At 48.2% G+C, this 20,617-nt stretch overlaps 1 protein-coding gene across 2 annotated transcripts in view; it reads right to left on the reverse strand.

The window, feature by feature from the left end:
• Positions 1 to 20,617, reverse strand: part of Dock1 (dedicator of cytokinesis 1) — a 542,363-nt gene that overhangs the window by 435,192 nt on the left and 86,554 nt on the right. Inside the window, exons 11-16 of one of the 2 annotated variants that reach the window (XM_004625582.2) lie at positions 17,802 to 17,874; positions 14,617 to 14,696; positions 9,403 to 9,528; positions 6,294 to 6,418; positions 5,035 to 5,133; positions 4,037 to 4,109 (exon numbers count right to left, since the gene is read on the reverse strand). In XM_004625582.2, the coding sequence (XP_004625639.1) occupies positions 4,037 to 4,109; positions 5,035 to 5,133; positions 6,294 to 6,418; positions 9,403 to 9,528; positions 14,617 to 14,696; positions 17,802 to 17,874 (576 nt within the window). Of the gene's footprint in view, positions 1 to 4,036; positions 4,110 to 5,034; positions 5,134 to 6,293; positions 6,419 to 9,402; positions 9,529 to 14,616; positions 14,760 to 17,801; positions 17,875 to 20,617 lie in introns of both variants that reach the window. The other variant, XM_012513454.2, reaches the window with a different exon arrangement.

Raw genomic sequence — 20,617 nt, forward strand, 5'->3', positions numbered from 1 at the left:
CGTATATAGAAGGGATCCGGTATACATTTTTTAGTGCTATTTCCCAGTGTATGAAACAGTAGCTGACATGCATCTGCAGCTAGGCACCACGGCTCTCAGGTCGTACCCCAGCAATTAGGAAGCTAAGGCAAGAAGACCGTCCCGAGTTGAAGGCCAGCTGGGCAAGGCAGTGAGTTCAAAGCCGGAAACAAACAAATATTTAGGCTAGCTAGGAAAAGGATCAAGAAACACATTCCTTGAGGTCATACAGTAAACAAAACCCAGTGGCTCATTAGAGGGTGCCAGAAGAAACACGTCTCTTTGCAAAAGCGAGTGGCACAGGAGCCAAGACGTAAATGTTCCGGGGGAGAGAGGAGAGACTGTCAAATGCACGTGTCCTGGAGTGCGGTAGGTCTGGCTCACTGGAGGCAGAAGCGTGACCGCTGAGCAGGGCAGCGGCAGCCAGGCGGGTGCGATCAGAAAAGAAAACTGGACACAAGAAATGGGTGTGCCACGATTTCCTCAAGTTGCTACCGAAGCACAGTCCCGAAGCATTAAGTTTTACAGAAAACACTTTTTAAAGTGTATATTCAAACACAAAATTCTGCTTAGCCATGAAGGGACTGAGGTCGGACAGGGAAGAACCACACATCCACCCTCCCTGAGTCAAGGATTCAAACTAGTCATCCTCGGACCGCACTGCGTAAGACGCCCTGCCGCATCTGTCTTCGCATTTTGGTTCAAGCATGTAGTGCATAGTCAGTAAACGCCGGCTAATTAATTGGTTGACAACTGATCAACTAAACAAAAGTCAAGAAAAAAATAGAAATAAAATATATGGTAGGGAGGTAACTTACTAGTAGAGCACATGCCTAGTACCTGTGAGGCTCTGTTCAATCCTTATTATTAAATAAACAAATAACATATATAAGCCAAGAATCTCAAAAACAACTCTGCAGAAGGACACCAAAGCAAATACAGCATTTCAGTGGCAAAAAGCAACTCTCCTAAATGTGTGCTGACTTGAAAAAAGAAGAAGAGACATCCCTGAAAGAAGCCTATCTTTGGGAGGACAAAGGCTGGCACCTGTTAGCTGATGACGTCACTGAGCCTGCTACTAAGTGCACATCAGGAAAGGACACCTGGTAGCGACAGTCAGCATCTCCACTCACAGGCTCACTATCAACCACTGCAAGACGAATAGCCTGTCTTACAAAACCTACAGAATGCTCTGAACACCGGCAGTCTGGAAAAATGGCCTGGGCTGCCCGTTCCCCAAGGCCCACACTGTTGAGCCCACTACAATCCAGGGAGACAATCCAGCTCTGGGCAGGAACTACAGTTGGGGTCTACTGAAGTTCATGAACTGCAGGAACTGCGGCATCTGGACTGCCACCAAGGTGCGAGATGGGCTCATGTCACCACCTCGGCACAAGCCCAACAACAGAGAAGGGTGTAAGAAGTCCTCACACTCCTTCACTTAGCTGGCTTTGGCATTTTGGAAAAGGAGCTTGGATCTGATTACTACACCCAAGGTGGCATGGATGCTTTGTCGCAGTCTCTGACCCAGACTAGCCACACAGGCCTGGCTGGAGAGGCCGTAGGCCAGCACCAGCGATCCCCACATCTCGTTGTCCACATCAAACTGGCCACGCTCAACGTGTTTCCAAACCCTGACAGGCTGTGGACTTAGAGACTTCATTAATTATGCAAATTATGCAAATGCCTTGGTACGTTGGGTGATCGCATCTTGTCTATAATGAGCACTCAACACTGACAAGAAAAACAAGGATTTTGAAAATTAAAATGCTAGAGAAGATACAGCCCTTTGCCCTAATTTATTAATTAGAGAAAATGAGCTTGTTAGAAAGGGGGCGCATGATGTTCAGTCTCCTTTGGGCTCTCGAACCCCATCCCTTCCCTCCTTCCTTCTTCCCCGGGCCTGGAGTCCCCACTCTCCCACTGTATCAGGGTGAGGTTTATACAGGAGGTCCAGGCAACCAGAGTGGCCTTTCCACCTGCCCCATCTATACCTCTGGTGGGACCCACCACACCCTCCGTGCCTTGGCTGAGAACACACCTGGCTCTACTTCTGCCCACTGTGAGTCAAGCCCTTGGCTGCCACTCGCTACCTGGTTGCTGCAAACTAACCTCAAACCTCCACTCAGCCCTCAAATCTCCACTAGGAGAAACCCAAGCCTAAAGAAAGCCAGGTAGAAGTGGCCTTCTCGTTTCCCAAGGCATTGCACTGTAAGGCTCAGGCACAGGGCTGCAGGTCTGAACCAAAGCTCCAGGATTCTGAGCCACCGACATGCCGTCTCTTAGCACCAGTTTCCTGTATCACGGAAGACATGCTGGTAACAACAATGCCATGTGGGCTGTTCAGGCCAGGCTGAATCCAAGTAGTGCAGTGAAATTGCACTGTCAGGCACACAAAAACACTGGGAGTAGCAGCTAACGCTGGCTGATGTTGCTGTTATCCTACAGCTTCCGCCATCAAGGCTGCCATGTGCACCGCAGTGCCTGAACCTGGCCCGAAGGAAACCGCAATGGCGGGGGACCAGCCGCTCAAGTGGCCCACCTCCATGCCCTCTCCTCCCACTAATGGGACCTCTGATGCCTTTTAACTGGATCCCTGACCTGCTTACACTGCAGGGATGAGATCAGGCATGGGAAGATCCTTCAGGCTGCCACACCCACTATACACACACACACGCACGCACGCGCATATGCACACCCGCAGCCACCATGGGCCCGGCACTGCTCTAGAGCTCTTGCTTCAAGCCCTTCTAGTCTTGCCCTGCATGCACTCATCTCCCAGCTGACCAGCTGGCATTAGGCTCCACAGACCTCAGCCCTCTGCTCTGCTCACCCAAGAAACAGTAGGTCCAGGTTCCTGCATGGCTCTATACAACAGCTGACATACCCTCAGCACATCTTTTCGCTCAGATTCACTCCCTGACTACTCTCCTGCCAACACACACTCACAGAGGGCCCGGGGCCCTGAAGCAGCAGGCAGGCACCGTATCAAGGCAACAGCCTTCCATGGAGCCAGGCGCTGTGTTGCACAGCTGCCGGAGAAGGTACTCATACCTTCAAGAGATGGTCAGAAAAAGCTCACTCAAGCATCTATGAGGGGACACAACAGGGCCAGGGATAGGCTACCCACTCGTGTGATCCCCCCATTGTGTCATCAGTCCCACACACAACTACAGAAGCCCACATTTACACATGATCCCCTAAAGCACATGGGGTTGTAGCCACCTCTGTCACTTCTTTTCCCAATACAAACCAATGCCAAATGGAGACAGATCAGTGAGGGCACAGATTGCGTCTTCTTTCTGTACTGTCTTAATGTCTAGCATAAGGCTACATCCTATTAAGTAATTCATTCAACAAATGTGATGGGACCAAGAGGAACAATCAACGACAAATTCTTTTTTAACAATGAGTGATTCAAACATCAATTTCTCCACAACTCTTGTCATCACAGTCAATATTGTACCAACAGCCAGGAGGAAAGCTCTGGTCACGCTCCCAGCTCCATGGCCATTAAGGAAGGCACAAAACATTCAAGGGCCTCAAGTCCAAGACAAAAACCAAACTTCAAACTAAATAAGCCGAGTCTCAACAACTTTTCTGATAGATCAAACAATATGAGTTCAAAAGAAAGAGGCAATCTGGGAGGACCGCACATGCTGCCTGTAAGCAAAGGCTCCCCAAATCTCACTCAGTGGAAGGAAAGTATTGGCCTAGCATGGGCCAGGCCCTGGCTTCTTCCTCCAGTATGAAAGGAAAAAGACAGAGAGAGGCAAAGGAAGAACACAGAGCAGTGGCATCTTAGGATAGGAGAGAAAAAAGAAAAGAAAGTCCGCCTAAGACCTTCCGGTGACACTTCCCAGGACGGGGTGAAGCTCAGCAGGGCCAGGGCACGAGGACCTTGAGATCTCACCGCGTGCAGCAGAGCCCTGGCATGACCCAGCACAGCAGCCTGCTGAGCACTGCCCCAGCTCTCCCCCCACAGAAACCACAGGGGATAAAGGATTTAACGACTCACAGTCCTGCGAAGATCTGTGGCGGAAGGTAAATCGAAGGTGACTGCGGTTAACGTCCTCGATGGGGATGGCCACCTTGCAGAACAGAAAAGAACATATAAGCGCTATTCCCAACCCCTCTTAACATGAACAGATCTGTGTGGGGACAACTGTAAATACTTCTATTCGCACTGGTAGAAATACTGTCTATCTAATCCCCTATGTGATTTTTCCAAAGGCAAAATGTCTTTCGAAATTTAATTGTAAAGGACACAAAAACAACTTGACTAGACAGCTGAACTTTTTTGTTTTTTAACGTTCTACTTCTTACGCTAGGATTCTATTTTTAAAAGCTCCTGTCTTCCTTTTTAGGACTGACACAAAGGTGTCTATATAGACCTGTATATACACCCAACAGCATCACCCAAGAAAGCCTTCCTGTTGTCACATTATCATGAAAGAAAGAGACCTCACACACGCTGCCTGCAGGCAGACTGTCCCTAATTCTCACTTCTAACCTCTGTTATTCCAGAAACAACCCCTGGCCTAGTTACCCAATATTTGAGCTGGTGATGGTGGGCGGATGCTGACCACCATGGTGGAGCTACCAGGGCGCTGGAGCAATGCACTTTAACAATGTCACACACGTGGCATCCACGCCCCTGGAAGAAGCTTCGTGGACTGGCATCCCCACTTTTCCCCATTTGGTGTAAAGACAGCATGTCACACACAAAACAGACCCAGAAAGAAAAAGACAGTAACTATCTTCAAAAGACTCTGTCATTTGCCTCCCTGAAAGTCCTATTTTTATGTCCAAAAGGAGAGGAGAGTAAATATATTCCAAGGAATGCCAGTGTGGTTCCTTAGCAACCCTGACTGACCTTGTTAGGAGGCCATTCTGCCTGCGTGGCAGTGCCAGCAAGCGTCCCCTTGGGCGGGGAGGGAGGGAGGGATTTCCTTGAGATACAAACGAGCATTTCGTAATCAACCCCAGGTGACAAAATGGCCATGCAAATAATACCTTCACAGTCTCAAACCAGCGCGGCTGTTTCACTTGGTAATAAATCACAGATTTGTACTCTGAAATCGCCTCATCACCAGCACCCGGGAAAATCACATGCTTTAAAAGAAGGCATAAAAAGTTCACATAAGACCTTACAGCGCTTGACACAGCATCCATCTCCCGCTACAAACCTCACTCCATGTGCCAGAGGAGGAGACAGCAACGTGCCCCCAGCGACAGGACAGATCTGTCTGCAACCAGCAGCCAGGCCATGCCTCAGGCCCCCAACACTGGGGCCATAACAGTTAGAGAGCAGGCCTGCTGCTGTCCCTCACTCCTCCCCCTCAGCCCCAGCCACTTCACCTTAGGATCTTTATGCGGTTGCCTGAGGAACTCAGCAGGTCTAGAACACAGAGATGCAGACGGGAAGTGGCACCCCTGTCCTGCTCTACTAGAACCAGGGCCATGCTGCAAGCCCAGGAGGCAAGGAGGGCACTGACACCCGTCCAGGGAGACAGGCCAGGCTGTGACAACAGGCAAGGTCCCCAGGAAGAAAGCAGCACAACTCTCACCGCCGAGACTGGGCACAAACCCAGGCTGCTGCCCCACAGCTCCCAGACAAAGAGGACCCTGAAGGGACACCTGCTATGCTTGGCCACTCATCAAAGGAGGCCACAGCCTCTGGGCCCACTCAGAGGGATCGTGCTGGCCACCGTGACTATAAGAGGAAGAGATCCTGGCTACCAGAGGGTAGGTGTGGGTCAGAGGTCCAGACACCACCCCGAGGTCCACTTTCACTCTTACTCTCTGATGCTGAGCAAACAACTCACTTGTTAGTCTCAATTTCCTACTCTTGAAACGTTGGTAACACTAGTGTGTATACTCCCTTCCACTAGGAAAGCCAGCCTCTGGGTGCTGGAACCCAGTAAATGAGACTCCCCGGTAAGAATATTATCAAAACCAGGTATGACGGTGCACCCTTGCAATTCCAGCACCTGGGAGGCCGAGGCAGACAGCTTCTCATAAGTTCAAAGCCAGTCTGAACTACATAGCAAGACCCTGTCCAAAAAAACAAAAGAACACTGTCAAAACCCCAGGAGGAGGCTGGTGACCAAGACACAGGCGACACCAAGGCAAGCTGGAGAAAAGCCAAACCCAAAGCTGACCCCAGAAAGCAGAAGTACCCAGCCCATGTCGGATCGTGCTTTCCGTAGCACAGCCAAGGTGGACACTTGGAAAGCACAACCCTACAGAACAGGCTCTGCAACAACAAATACCTCCAGCCGTTTCCCATCTTCATCATAGACAGACACCGTCACCTCGACATTCTTGGCCGTTGTTTTGCTTCCTTTATCAAAATCTCCTTGAACCAATGTTACATAGATATCATTTCGAACATCACCTAGAGGGGAAAATTATGCCTTTAATAGCATTTATTATTCATAGTGTAGCCATGAATTTTACAAAGCACTATCCAGCATGCTACCCATCCTAGCTGAATATTACAAAATCTGTACTGCATGATTATGAGATATTTTCTATAAAAGCCCTGGCATTTAAAGACACGACAAAAGCAAGCATCACCATCCTCAGACTTGTGGGGTACTGGCAGCAGTTCCAACCCTCTAGTCATCTGCTCGGTTCCTCACGTACGTAGAGGAAATGCATCCTGGTCCTCTGTACCTCTGAGATCAGGCAAGGCTCAAAGTGGTTGCCGCATCACCGGGTAGGCAGCTGCATCCACAGCCCATTTCCACCAACATCACCAGCGCTTGGGACGCGCTGGCTGTGGCCACCTAGCAAGGAATATCGCAACTCAAAGTGACACACCCAGGCACATGCCTGGCAGTGTCAGCACCTGCTGCTACCCGCGAAGATGCCATGATTCTGGGAGGTGAACTAAAAAGGGGTTAAGAATCCACAAGCTTGGGCTCGGAGCCAAGGGACGGGTCCTGAGAGAAACGCTCTGCACGGCTCTTCTCTTCTGGCAAGCAGCTGTCAAAACCCTGAGTAGGGACCACACGGAGCAGAGAGACAGCACAAGAGACCTGTGCATTTTCAAGTAAGATGGACCTTTAATTGCAGAGGAAAACTTACAACAAATGAGCTCAAGACTCAAGCCTTGGTAATGGTCCAACTGGGAAAACTTCACAAGCTTTGTTAGCAGTGTGATTTAGAAGCAGCACCACTGGCCCGGGGATGCTCATCTGCCACCTGCCTGGTCCCCTCCCATGCCTGACCCCGCTCCACACGGGGAATCAGGAATGGCCCATTAAGAGCAGCAAGGGGGTTCACTCTGGCTAAAGGACAGGGGCCGTGGAAGAAAAAGGAGCTCCCTTTGTTTTCTTGTTTTTCTTTTGCTTTCCTTTTTTTTTTTTAATGCTGCTTTATGTTGGCTTTTAATGTATCCAGCTATTAAATTACACTTTCATTTAAAAGTCATTATTATAATAGTCCCGGTGCGTTGCTCCCACAGTAGTGGCTGCAAGAAAAGAAATGTGGATGCAGTTACGTGTATGGAGCACAGGACCCGCAGTACGAGGCAAGGCGGCCCATCTAAGACCACTGCCGATCAGCAGTGTCGCCTTGGATGTCTTAGCCTCCTGGGCCACCACCACCGAACATCCTCACTAGAAAGACAAGCAGACAGGTTTTATGACCTCTCAGCTGAAAAATTTATCAAGACACAAAAACCATCACCAAAATGGAGACAGAAGTTTCCCAAGAATGTCACGCACAGTGAAGTAACAGGGGTTTGGGACAAAGACAGTCTCACTCCTGTGTTAACCTGGTGATCGGTTCTCAGGGGCTAGTCCCAAAGCAAGACCTTAAGTAGAGTAGGTAAAACCCAAAGATGGATGTGCACAAAAGGCCCTTAGCAACGCCTCCTTGGGTTATAGGGCTCGCATTTTCGAAGGAAGGAACTAGAAATAGATGGAGGAAGCATTGGCCACCTTTCTAGCTAGAAGGAGAAACATTCTTTCTGCATGGATCCTTCAGAAAGGCTCGAGGAAAACAGTGGGCTGTGAGAACGCAAAAAGCCAGCATGAAGGCAACAAACAGACTCTCCCAGGACTACCAACAGAACAGGACAACGCACAGGTTCTGCCAGGCACTCACCACATGGAACCTTCCAGAACAAAGTTCAACTCTATACACTCCTTATGAATCTAGCAGGGGATAATGTCTTTGACATACTTTGTAAGTCCATCAACTGAAAGGGAAATCTCGTCAATGTGACAGAAGGTTCACGGGTTTCCCCTTTGAACTCGGGGACATCCTAAGGCACACAGATTAACGCACGAGGTCAATTACTTCATCTAGGAATTTGCAACTCAAGTCCAAATGCAAACAAGAAATCCACATATGAGTCCACTTCTGTTAATAGGCTTAAATTAATTGGCTGGATGGATGCAGCAGGGCCACAGCCTCCCAAGGGCCACCCTCCCTTCATCGACACTGACTAGCCTTCTCTTCCTTTAAGGTAAGCCTTGTGCACATTTACCAGCAGAACAATCAACAGCCCACAGGACAGCACGATCTCTGAGTTTCATGAAAATAAGGGCAGTGCGGCTTCCAGCATGCCCCTCCCCCACCCCGCCAGGCCACAGCAGAGGCCTGCAAAAGGCAATGCACGTGCTGGTGGCAAATGGAGTAATCTGGCCCATTTCTGCCTGTCCTTGTCCACATGGCTTCAGGCTTGGGTTAACTTTGATAGGAATCAGTTCAATACCAATTTATAGGCTTCCGAGATCCTTACCTGGATTAACTTAATCTTAATGTGAACATGACTCAAACTAAAAGGTATCCAAAACGTCTACAAATGATAGTTGCTTACTTCCCAGGATTTGAGGATCACGTTGGATTATTAATATAGAGGTTGTTTGGAAACTGGACAGTATTACACGTAAGAGATTAATGTTAAGAAGGTCTCTGTTTATTCATTCACTCAGCTTAAAATCTACAGGTCAGAGCAACATTAGCTTAGTAACCTACACTAACTGAGCAGCTACTAGGCATGAGCATCTACCAGCATTATCCTCCCACCCCAATGGGGGGCTTCATGCTGGGCTGCTCACTTGCCAATCCTTGTTGTTTCTTTAGATCAGACGTCTCCTTGGCTGTTTACTCGATGTCCGTGTGTAACCACAGACTACAACGCAGGGAAAGCTGATTCCGCAGGGGCAATGTGCACATCCGACCAGGCGAGTTGCAGCCTCTGACCACTGAGGTCATCCGTACTGGCCCTGGGGCTTGCGCACTGCCAAGCACACACTTAGCCCCCTCTGCTTGCTCCAAGTCTTATGTGTCACTCTCCACACATCAGTCTCAGCGGCTGCCCACATCCGCACCATGCTCTGTTGGCCAGAACAAGTCGGACCTTACCTGGCATGATTATCTCTGGAAACCCTGTTTTGCGAGCCACAGCTGTGGTCCTGTCCACCAAATGAGGAAACTCTTTTCGAATCTGATGGATATCTCCAGGAAGTAATTTCAATGTTACCCACAAACCTGGGAAAACAACAGATACCCGAGTCACATTTTAAAAAACCTTTTTATATGAAGTTTTTTCACAAAAGCAATTTTGATGAATGTACAACTTCTAATTCACAACTCAGTATCTTAGGAAAAAACTGAGCAAATTAACAAGTTGCATCTGGTTAGCTGCAATACAAATCTTGGTGGGGATAAGGAATGACAGGCGAGCCAACGCAAGCAGCGGGTGAGCACTTCCTCCTGTGAGCCGGCAAACATTTAAGATACAGGATAAGGGGGCCCTTATTTGGAGTGGACTGAACGCTGTCATTTTCCAGCCTGTGTGAAGGATGACAGTGGGGGCGGGGAGGTGGGGGGTCTCTGGAGGTGAGTACACAGCTCCCCAAACCCAGGGAAGCCTCAGGTTGCTAAGCAGCATCATGCTGCCCTGGTGAGTAACAGCACGGGTAGCAGGGCACTAGCAGGCCACCCCCACGCAGCCTGACACAGCGCAGCCTGCGGAACCACCCCTGTGACACTGTCAAAGCAGAGGAAGAACAAGCGCTCTGGCTGACACTCAGCTCTTTGCACAGGGGAGGGGTGAGGTTGCCACACTCTACCCCAAGGCTCAGAGCATGACCTGAAAAGAGAACAGGCCTGCGCTGCCACCCGGACAGACTGAGGAGTAGAAAGCCGCCCTGTGTAAATGCTGAGTAGCCCTGCCATGGGAGGGAGCCAGAAGGACTAAAATACACACCTGCAACATCAAAAGCAGGAGACGAAGCAGCTGCTTAGCTCTGCAGGTTATTTTCAGGGGCAGTGTCTATCACCCAGATGGCAAGGGAGAGGTGTCACCGCAGGCTGGCAGGTCTGAGTGCTCAGCCCCTGGGGCTGAGGGGCCTGGGCTTCTGCTCCCCAGTTCCTCCACTCTGGGGGTTCCATGTGCCCATCACAGCACCAGTATGTGTTCCCATATGTGTGCCGTGTGCACGCCTGAGGGCATCTCTGCATATCTGTGTGTTACTGTGTGTCTGCACGCATCTACATGGGTCTACGTGTCTGTGTATATGTGTATATCTGTGCAAATGCACACGTCTGTCTGTGTCTCTCTACTGACATGTCTACATACAGTCGAGTATCAGTACGCCTCTGCACATGTGTTGTGCACATCCGTGTGCATGTGTATGTCTGCATCAGTTCTTCCGTCTCTGTCTATGCATATTTCTGCATATAGCCATGTGTCACTGCATGTGTGTTTCACTGTGTGTGCCTATACATGTCTTGACATGTCTACAACTGTTTGTGGCTGCATATATATCTCTAGTATAGCTGCTACCTCCCTGGATGCTTCACAAAAAACGAGGATAACCATTCATCACTGCTTAGCTCAGGACCCTGCACTGGTAGAAGAAAAATGAGAAAACTGCAGACCTTGGCCACGAGCAACCTGCATTCGGAGCAGCTCTGGGAGATGACCGTGGTGCGTGCACACAGAGGGGATCACTACAGCAGCTCTGCTGCTTTGACCCCAGGCCCACTGCTCTAGCCTCATCTCCTGCCACACCTCCTGCCCCTTTCCAGGTAGCTCCTGGCTACCTATATTGTAATAGTTGTCCTAGAAATGTCTTTTCTTTTCCCTTCACAAAAATCAAAAGATCAACATTATTAATGGTTGAGAAAGTTAAAAGTCATTGACACTTAAGTCCTTTGTTAGCTGGTGAAAGTCCCTTTCCTTGGCCATCCAGGAAGACTCTATTTATTCAGAAGTATCTAATGAGTACTAGATACCAGGTACCCATGGGGTAATAAAAACACAGGTGGAAACTTATTATCACCTGCCAGAGACTTAACCTCACGGCAACAATCAAACAGTCCACAGGCCCTCAGAGAACTGTGCATGTAGGAAGTGCTCTCGGGGTCCTGAGCATGCTGAAGGGACAGCCCACGCTGCATTCTGGCACTCCCATGGCTCCTCTGAGCCCCATCAGCAGCAAGGGACCAGCAAGCCTGTGCCCGCTGGAGGGGGTGCCATCCGGGAGGCAGCAGGGTCATAGCCCTTCAGAGGCAGCAGGCGTTCAGACAAGCCTGCGGGAATGCTGGCCGTTCCTAAACCTGGGAGTGGGCAGTGTGGAGGTCAGAAGAACAGAACCGGGGGGAGAGCAGAGAGGGGAGGAGGGGCAGCTCACAGGAATGGGGTCACCAGCAAGTGCCAGGGCAACACGAGTACAGGAGGAGAGAGAAGACGCTAAGGTGTACGCACAAGGGATCCCCCTCCAAAGAACCCACAGAGGGAAGGAGCAGCCAGAAAGAGCAGCCACACCAGGAGAGTGGTGTCCACGGGGCCGGAGCCAAACATGGTCTACAAGAAGGGGAGCTCTGTGCATCACTGACCAACCAGGACAACATGAGGACCTCAAGAAGAGCCCTGCAGCAGAGACAGGCGGGGGTTGGGAGAAGAAGAACAAGACAGAGGAAGATCAGACCATATTGCAGAAAGAGGACAGAAGTATCAGTATAAAGAGAAGGCTACTTGCCCACAGTAGGGTTGCTTCGGGCATTCCCTTTTCTTTCCTTTTAGAGGTCTGTTTTTTCCCTTTTCCTTTGTTTCTGAGACATAGAATTCCAGATCATGGGAAAGCAGCACAGACAACGGAAGACAGTCCCTAAAGCTATTTCAGGGAGGGCACACATACAGCGGCTCTGAATGGTCACTGATCGAAGAGGAGTGAACAGGAACTGACATCGTGGTCAGCCAGCCATGTCCCAGCCCTGACTGCACCTCCTCACCCCCTCAGACAAGGGCCCGTGTTCCTAACTCATACAGAAATACCCCAAGCTAGGACAGCACTGGACATGCAGGTAAGTACGCAGACAAACGCTCAAGGGCCACGCACTCCTGCACCTCTCCCCTGCCTCTGCCATCCAGCTGAGCAAACCAAATCTAATGCTAGCAATTTTACTAGAAACGCTGCCTTTTAATTCCTTTTCTTCCTCACAACTATGGGTTTGCTCAAATACCTAAGTTAATAGAGTATTAGTGACACAGTTCAATTTGTTATAACATAAACACAGAGATTAAATTTTCCCAATTATGTTGAGTGTAATGCATTTTTTTCATACAACATGAGGCCAATCTTCTGCCCCCCTCAAAAAAAAAGGTGCGTTTTGGAGTTGACATCTCTGTAACTAGCACACATAAAAACAAAAAGGATGAGTATTCACTATGTCTCAAATGCAAAAATAGGTGCCCAAGGAGCACAGAGAAGAGTCACAGTCCTGAAAACAACACTTCTGGGTTCAAGAATCGGGATAATTTGGGTGAAATACGAAAGATGCTAAGGGCCGGCAAAACAGCTTAGTGAGCAGACTAAACGCCCAAGCACAGGGATGGGGCTCGATCTCCCACACTACATGCTGCGCCAGGCACGCGGAGCCTGCAACTGAGACCAGGTGTGGTGGTGCATGCCTGTAATCCCAGCGGTGGGGAGGCTGAAAACAGGAGGATCACTATACGAGTCTCAGTTGCATAATGACACCATGTACCAAATACATTAAAAAAAAAAGATGCTGTGCATTGCGACTTGCCAACATGAACTAGGGCAGGCCAAGGCCCAGAATGAGCTTGCATGAGACCCATGATATGCAAAGAAAACAGTCTGGGGACATGGGGCTATGGCCTGATAGACAAAGACAGCTAAAGCTGGCCCTGGGTCACTTCCAATAGAGAAAAACACAAGAGTCACTCAACAAGACTCTGCAAACCTAGCAGCGGATTCTGTCCTGCAGCTTCTGTACTGCATTTCCTGGGCCACCTCTCTCAATTCTCCCTAGAATGAGGGAGAGGCACCCTATGAGGAAGCCCAGAGGCAAGGGCAGGGACCCAGGCAAAGCTGAGCCAATGCCGCTGCCCAGGGCATCCTGACTCAGCAACGGTCCCCAGGTCTCCCTGAGAATGTGACCACCACTTATCTCTCAGTTCTCACACATCTGAAACAGCTGAGGTAGAGAATGGCTTCAGCCCAGGAACGCCTCCAGTCTGAGCAGCTCTGCCCAGACCTCCCTGTGACTTTCACTTAGCATGCAGACGGGCACGTCTATGATTTAAGAGGGGATGGGGCCTAGGTCAGCTGAGCGGTTTGTCTGCGGAGGCTACAGTCCATCACCGTTCTGGGTAGGGAGTTTGTTCTGCTACTGTTGGCCAGGGAGGGGGACAGTTCACAGTAACTAAGGGTCCCTGAAGAGCCCTAGGATGATTCATTTCTCCAGAACATTCTTCAGACTCAATACTGTTTGTTGGAAGTCCAATGATTGCAGGGGAACATCCACTCAGATGGGCCTATGCTCCAAAGCTCTGTGTTCTTTCCCACCAATGTTAAAACCAGGGTTAGACACCTGCCATTCTGAAGGTGACTTCCCTCAGAGAGGAGGCAGGCCTCCATAAACAGCTGCTTTCTGGCAGCTCTCCTGGGAAGCCCAAATGCCAACTGCCAGCCTGAGGTGATTAATTCATTAGCCCCACCGGCAGAAGGTCAGTGCTCAGCCATGTCAGGAAGGAGAATTCACTTTGATAGCCGAAGAGGCATTGGTCTACATAATGGAAGCCACCTTCCCCAGGGGCAGAGAGAAACCTTGGCAGACAAAGTGGCTGGCACAAGACAAGGATGAGGAGAACAGGAAAAAAGAGTACTAATTGGGGAAAGAGGTGTTGAATATCCCCTTGTTTCTTCTAAATGGAGAGGTGAAATCATAGATAGTGGGCAGGAATTATACTAAAGTTTTATTAACAGGGTTAGGATGAGGGGACACGGTCAGAGAAGGCAGAGGCAGCCCAGGCCTGAGCTGAGTCAGGGTCCTGTCAGCACTGTGCTCATCCCAAGCCCTCAACCACACACCACAAGGATCCCTCTCATCGAAAGGATGGCCCTCGGCAGCACTTACAGAGGTGATGGGTAAGAAAATTAGCACACATTGTACAACAGGGACAAGCAATGTGCATGCTCCAGCACGGTCGGTACCGTCACCGTCACCATCGTGGTCACCACAAGTAGCAAGCTAACCACAAACCAGACAGCAGCATCCCACATTCACATGAACAGACGAAAAACTGAACAATAAAATACATACCCTGCCCCTTATGGTTGACTTCTTTGGCGGCGATGACTTTGTTTATAACAGTCTGAAGGAAGTCATTCTCCCCTGCCACCCTGGGTGAAAAACGGGATGACATGTTCAGCGGCTTGTGTCGAATGGCGTCGTCCAACGCGAGCCTGGAGGGCACGGGACGACCAAGACCACAGGAGACAAAGGGGCACAGAGACCCGTGGGTCACGGTAACAAGGGAACACAAGACAGCATCGTCACCAAGTGGGAGAGAGTCGTCATGAGTCAACACACGACAAAGGGCAGGATAGGTAACAAGAAAAACAGGGAAAAGCATCAATCAGGAAAATGCTGAACACCAAGGAGAAGTCAAGACTAACGAGGGTGACCCACTTCCCAGGAAACACGTGCACCAGTTTCTGTGCTCCAACTCTACAAAACAACTAAACAAGGGACTGGTTTGAAAGTAAGAGGGCTGGCAGGCCGACCATTCCAAAAAGTGTCTGTGGCCATGTCTCTAATTTTGATCATTCTGACCACATCCTCAGTCAAAGAGCAGGCAGTAAAAGGGAAAAGCAAAATATAGGTCCCTTTCCCCTCCCAAAAAAAAGCTCCCTCGAACCTAATAGTTAGGGGATGCTTTCTCCTCTGCTCCATGATTACATGGAAGAGGGCGGCATCTTCTTTGGAGAACACAACTAATGATTATCACGTCTGAAAGCTGAAATCAGGGGGTGATAGGGAATACAAATCTTAAGTGTTTTCAGGGGTCAGGGGCCAGGAACCAGGAACCAAAGCCAAATAAGCAATACATGCTAAGAAGAACGCCATGGAACTCCACAGAGTCCAAAAGGAAGCAGGCAAGAAAACATATATCTTGCCCCTAACACTGAAAATCAATTGTGGAAGCACAGATGAAGTTACCTATTATGGGAGCTACATAACTCAAGTGAGCTGAGGGCTGTTTTAATTTACTTCACCATGTTTTAAAAAGAGAGGGACAGAGACAGAGACAGAGAAAGGGAGAGATGTGCACTGTGGTTCCTTCGCTAAACCGAGCCTGCGAGATAATAAATCAGTTTTAATGGAGCAAAAAACGGTTTCATTAGCATGACATTTCCCAAAGAACTGGTTTCATTGCTTATTTTACTATTAAAATCATGCTGCTCTTTTGCTTCCAACACTGCAAATATTAATCTGCATATTAGTCTTTCTTTAATAGAGCAAGAAGTACAAATCACATAAGAGATAAGCACATATTTTTTTTAAGTGGACATTCACTACAAGACAGAAAAAGATAGTGGCAACAGCCAGGAGATTTCAAGGAGTTTACTATACGATCAATGAAAAAAATCTGTGTTTCTAAAACTGAGACAGTCCTTAACTTTCTAAAACCCAAAGGTTTTATGCCTTCATTTTTCATAGAGAACACTAGCTAGCACTAGGCAATTTCTACTTGGTAGCACATTAGGGCATCAACAAACTCTGTGTCTAATATATAATTTAGCATTCTAAGCAGCAGGGGGCTGCATTTCTTGTAGGCCAAGAAGCATCTTTGTATTGTATTTCACAAAGGCATACTGCGCTTATTACTTCAGTGGCTGCCCATGCTCCAAATGAGGCCCCCCATGTTTGCTGGGGGAGCTTTCAGGTCCTCCAGTGTCCTCCCCTTATAAGCTGCCTTCACTGGATGACATGACCCAGCCACGTGACCCACCAGAACTATCTGCAGTGATGGAAATCTGCTATGTAATACGCCTTGTCCCATATGGTAACCTCCAGCCCCAAGGGGACCCAAACACTTGAAATGAGGCCAATGTGACTGAGGCATTCAATTTTTAATTGTTTCATTTTAGTCAATTTAAATAATCAACCACATGGGGTGAGTGGCTACCATTCTAGACAAAAAAAGTAAGCTGTAAGAATGTAAGTGACAGAAGATCTTTTGCCTCCAGTTCTGTAAGGTGAAAGACACGCAGCTGCATCCTGGCTTCCAGCTAGACGATGAAGAGTTTCACTCTTCTCCTTTCAAGAATACAAAATTCTCTACTGAGCTATACAAAAAGCCTGAAGAGATTGTCTCTACAGATCACTCTCCTTAAAGAAAACCACCCTTGGTCCACCTTAAGAGGCACTCAAAATCTGGGGTGCGTGGGGAGGGACAGTCCATTCTGAAAGACAGACAAGGTAAACCAATGTCCTGTTTTCTGAACTCCCCCCCAAAAACAGGGCTTCTCCAGATAATCACTGTCACCAGCCTCCTAAAGCCATTCAGTCAACACCTGAAAATAGTATAAATCTTTTAAAATAAAATTTGCTTCAAACCTGAAATCCCTGCAATAAAAACAAAATGAGAAAACAGAGCACAGAGCACCGTGGCAGGTCACTCAAACGCATGTCATTTCTTCTTCCAAGATGTCACACCCTTAGGAGGAGGATCTCTTGCCATCAACTAAAAACATTCAAATTCTAATTTCTTCTTCTGGAGATAGGACTGTCCCTGAACTGGCAAAAGACCATGCTGGTCCAGGAGCCCTCCTGCTTCAGTCACCAGGAAATCAACACCAATTCTCTTGACCTAATTCATGGGCTCTAGGTTCAAATCAGACAATCAATTTAGTACATCTTCCCGGAGTGCTTTTTTCCTTGTTTCCTAAACCTCTCTAAAGATTCAGGTCAGAAGATGACAGAGTCTAAGACAAAAAAATCAAGTACATATACAGTCCACTCTGAGCAAAAATCAAGATGGGAAAATCAGTAGCCAGATTATATGCTTTTAAGTATTATTTCTTGCTTTATAAAAGAAATCATCATTGTTCTGTTTGGTTTCCTATTGTTTAAAACACCAACCTCTTGCAATAAATTTGCAAGTATTATATTTTGAAAATGTGAATTGCTACTAGGATAAATCAATTATGTAAAGAAACATGCACACTCAGAAAAGAACTGTAATTATTCTTCTGATAAGCTAATTCAGAGCACAGATGTAAATATCTACCTCCAGAACCATAAATAAACTGTAACCCTGGATTTCTGGAGCTACCAAAAATTCCATCTGCTAAGCCAGTGACTCAAGAGATTTTTCATTATTGTGAAATAATCCATCTCCACTTTGGTTTAATATAGAAACTTAATTACAAAGATAACTACTACAAACACAGGATGTCCACAGCATATCTAGTCAAGTACTTGTATTGCTCCATACTTACGGCTGAAAGGGAATGAAATGCTGTTTATCTTCATCGTCTACTTTTCCATTTATTATATCTGTTACATCCATCACTGAGGACAAGAAAGAACAAAGATTGTTTTCTCTTAAATGCTATAATCATAGAAAACCAATAAAAAAAAGAAATAAAAAGGAACATCAGATATCTTCTGGCCAACTACAGCGTAAGCCACATGGTAGAATTTTCTTCTGTTCAAGTCTAAATTATTCCATGTTTGAAAGACAAATTAAGTCATCTGAACATACTGGCATCAGTGAGACTGGAGCTCCAGTGGCAGAGTTCCACTGAGTAATTTCCTTTGCCAATTACCCAGTTGTCACTCTGGAGTTCCACTGTCTAATAGACCATTCTGTAATGAAGGAAATGTTCTGCAGTGGTGGTCACCTAAACAGTGGCAAGCATGACGGAGGAGCTGAAGTTTTACGTTTATTGCATTCATTTCAATTGAAGTAGCCACAAGTGGCCAGTGGCTCCCCCACTCATAATAACACAACACACCAAAAACAACACAATAAGCAAGTAGATACAATTTACAAGAGACCCATGCATACAGATGTCTGTGAATGTCACTTCAGGGAGACACTCAACATTGATCCTGAGGGCTGGGGAGATAGTTCAGCATCTAAGCACCTGCCTGGCAAGTATGAAATCCAGAGTTCAGTCCCTAGTACTGCATACAAAGCCAGTCCAGGAACCTTGGGAGTGCAGTGCTGGCCCCAGAACTGGGCATGGTGGCACATGCCTGTAAGCCCAGCACTAGGGCGGCTGAGACAGGAGGATCACTACAAGTCTGACAAGATCCTGCATAAAAAACAAACAAAAGCAACCAAAAAAAAAAAAAAATTGATCCCCAGCACCTACTCTCTCTCTCCAGTTGAGGGAACAGCGTCCCAGACAGGACTGCACCATCAGGCCCAAAGTCGCAAGGCTGGAAAACGGCCAGTGCCTAGACTCTCCATTTCATTAAACAGCTCTCATACATGCACCACTTGAGCAGCGCAGGCTCACTGAAACCTGAAGGCTGATAAGCTTTACATCTTGTCTGTATTAGAAGTTACCTCTTGATGCCATTCAGGGACTAACTCAACTTACTTTTACTCTCCAAACAAAATGCCTTTTTCCCCCCTAGGTATGACAAGAAGAGAACGAAAACCCAAGAGTAACCCAGAAGGCCCTGGACACAGCTCTGCCTCCCGTGCATCCATGCCATCATGCGTGGTTAAAGGTACCCGGGCAGAGCTCCTGGTTTCTTCTTTTTGCGTAAATTCTTGTCTAGGGAGTAGCATCATATATAGAGGAAAACTGTCATACTCACTCCATGGAACCAATAGGACCATAAGCCAAAGAGTCTGCAGATGTGTTGAGAGACCCAGGCCAGAGCAGTCCAAATACATCAGAGCACCAAGTAATGGCTGCTCGAAGATAAATGGTCAGACCTCAAGTCTTCACCTGCGGAAGGCTTTCCCGGTGTTGAACATTACCGCAGACGACTAGCACTTAATCCAGCACTCAGCCACTCGGGATCCCCACGCACCCAACCCCACATTCCCACCACCACTTTGCAATCACGAAACACCCCTCATACTAGCAGCATCCACTCAATGGGCCACAGCCAAGGCAAAGTGCATCTGAACCTGGCTGGGCACCCACTGCTTGCCAGCCCATCGGGCGGCCTCCTAAGTGCATACAGCCCTTTTCTGCTGTGGCACACCTGCATGCCAGCTGACTGTGCATCTGTCTCCTCAATCATCTGACCCCACAACAAATCTTCAGGGCCCAACTCTTGAATATTTGCAGTCTCAATAACCATTTGCAGAAAGGCAACAAGCAAGTAAAAAAAAAAAAAAAAAAAAAAAAAGGCAGCTTCTGCCTGAACACCCAATGTGGAAAACGCACTTGTCCTACTCGTATCACCTAAGGACAGGACCTTCGGGCCCACTCATGCCACGCTCAGGAGGAAGCCCTGACGTCACCCTCTGGAGGCAATTCCTCGCTGCTAGTCAGCACGAAGGCCTGCGCCTAGGAAGCTCTCACCACAGTCTGCACAAAATGCCTCTGTTGCCAAAGGAGAAAATGAACGACGGGGAAGGGAAACCCTCCAAGGTCACAGCCCAGCTCTCTAAATGCAGGTAGCAGGGACAATCTGAGGAGAGCAGGGAGTACAGCTGCAGGTCCCATGACCACACAGAGGGTAACCGTGTGGAAGGCCCAGGAGACAGGCAGCCTAGAGTGATACAGCAATAAGAGGACAGGGAGGCAGCAGTGGTATCAGGACAGAGGCAAAGAAGGGCCAAGAACAGCAAAGACAGGAAACTAGAAGGTGAGGGGGTGAGCCACGAGCTGCAGGGAGAAGGGCTGGAACGTGGGGGAACCACAGGCCCAAAGCAAGTGGGCATATGGCAGAGACGGTAAGACCCCACACTGCCCCTGAACCAGCAATCCTGTCCCTTGGCACTTCCTCCAACAGGGAGGGAGCAGGGGCTTCATTCATGTTCAAAAGTGCTCACTGTGCCCCTTCAGCTGAAAGCCCTGTGAGACCAAAAGTAAAGGATTACTAAGGCAACCACATGGCTGTGGACTGCCATGACCAAGAGCCCTCATACTAGAATGATACCTACTAAAATGAAATGTTCACGATGTAAAGATTTTCAGGAAAAAAGATACGTACACAATGTGTATACACTTAATACTGCAGAATTGCACCTAAAAGTAGTTAAACTGGTTTAAAAAAAAAAAAAGAGGGGGCCAGGGAGATGGCTCCGTAGAATAAGAGCTTGCCTGACAAGCACAAGGGC

The sequence above is a fragment of the Octodon degus genome, unplaced genomic scaffold, assembly GCF_000260255.1.
Source record: "Octodon degus isolate 3935 unplaced genomic scaffold, OctDeg1.0 scaffold00010, whole genome shotgun sequence".
Classification (NCBI taxonomy): domain Eukaryota; kingdom Metazoa; phylum Chordata; class Mammalia; order Rodentia; family Octodontidae; genus Octodon; species Octodon degus.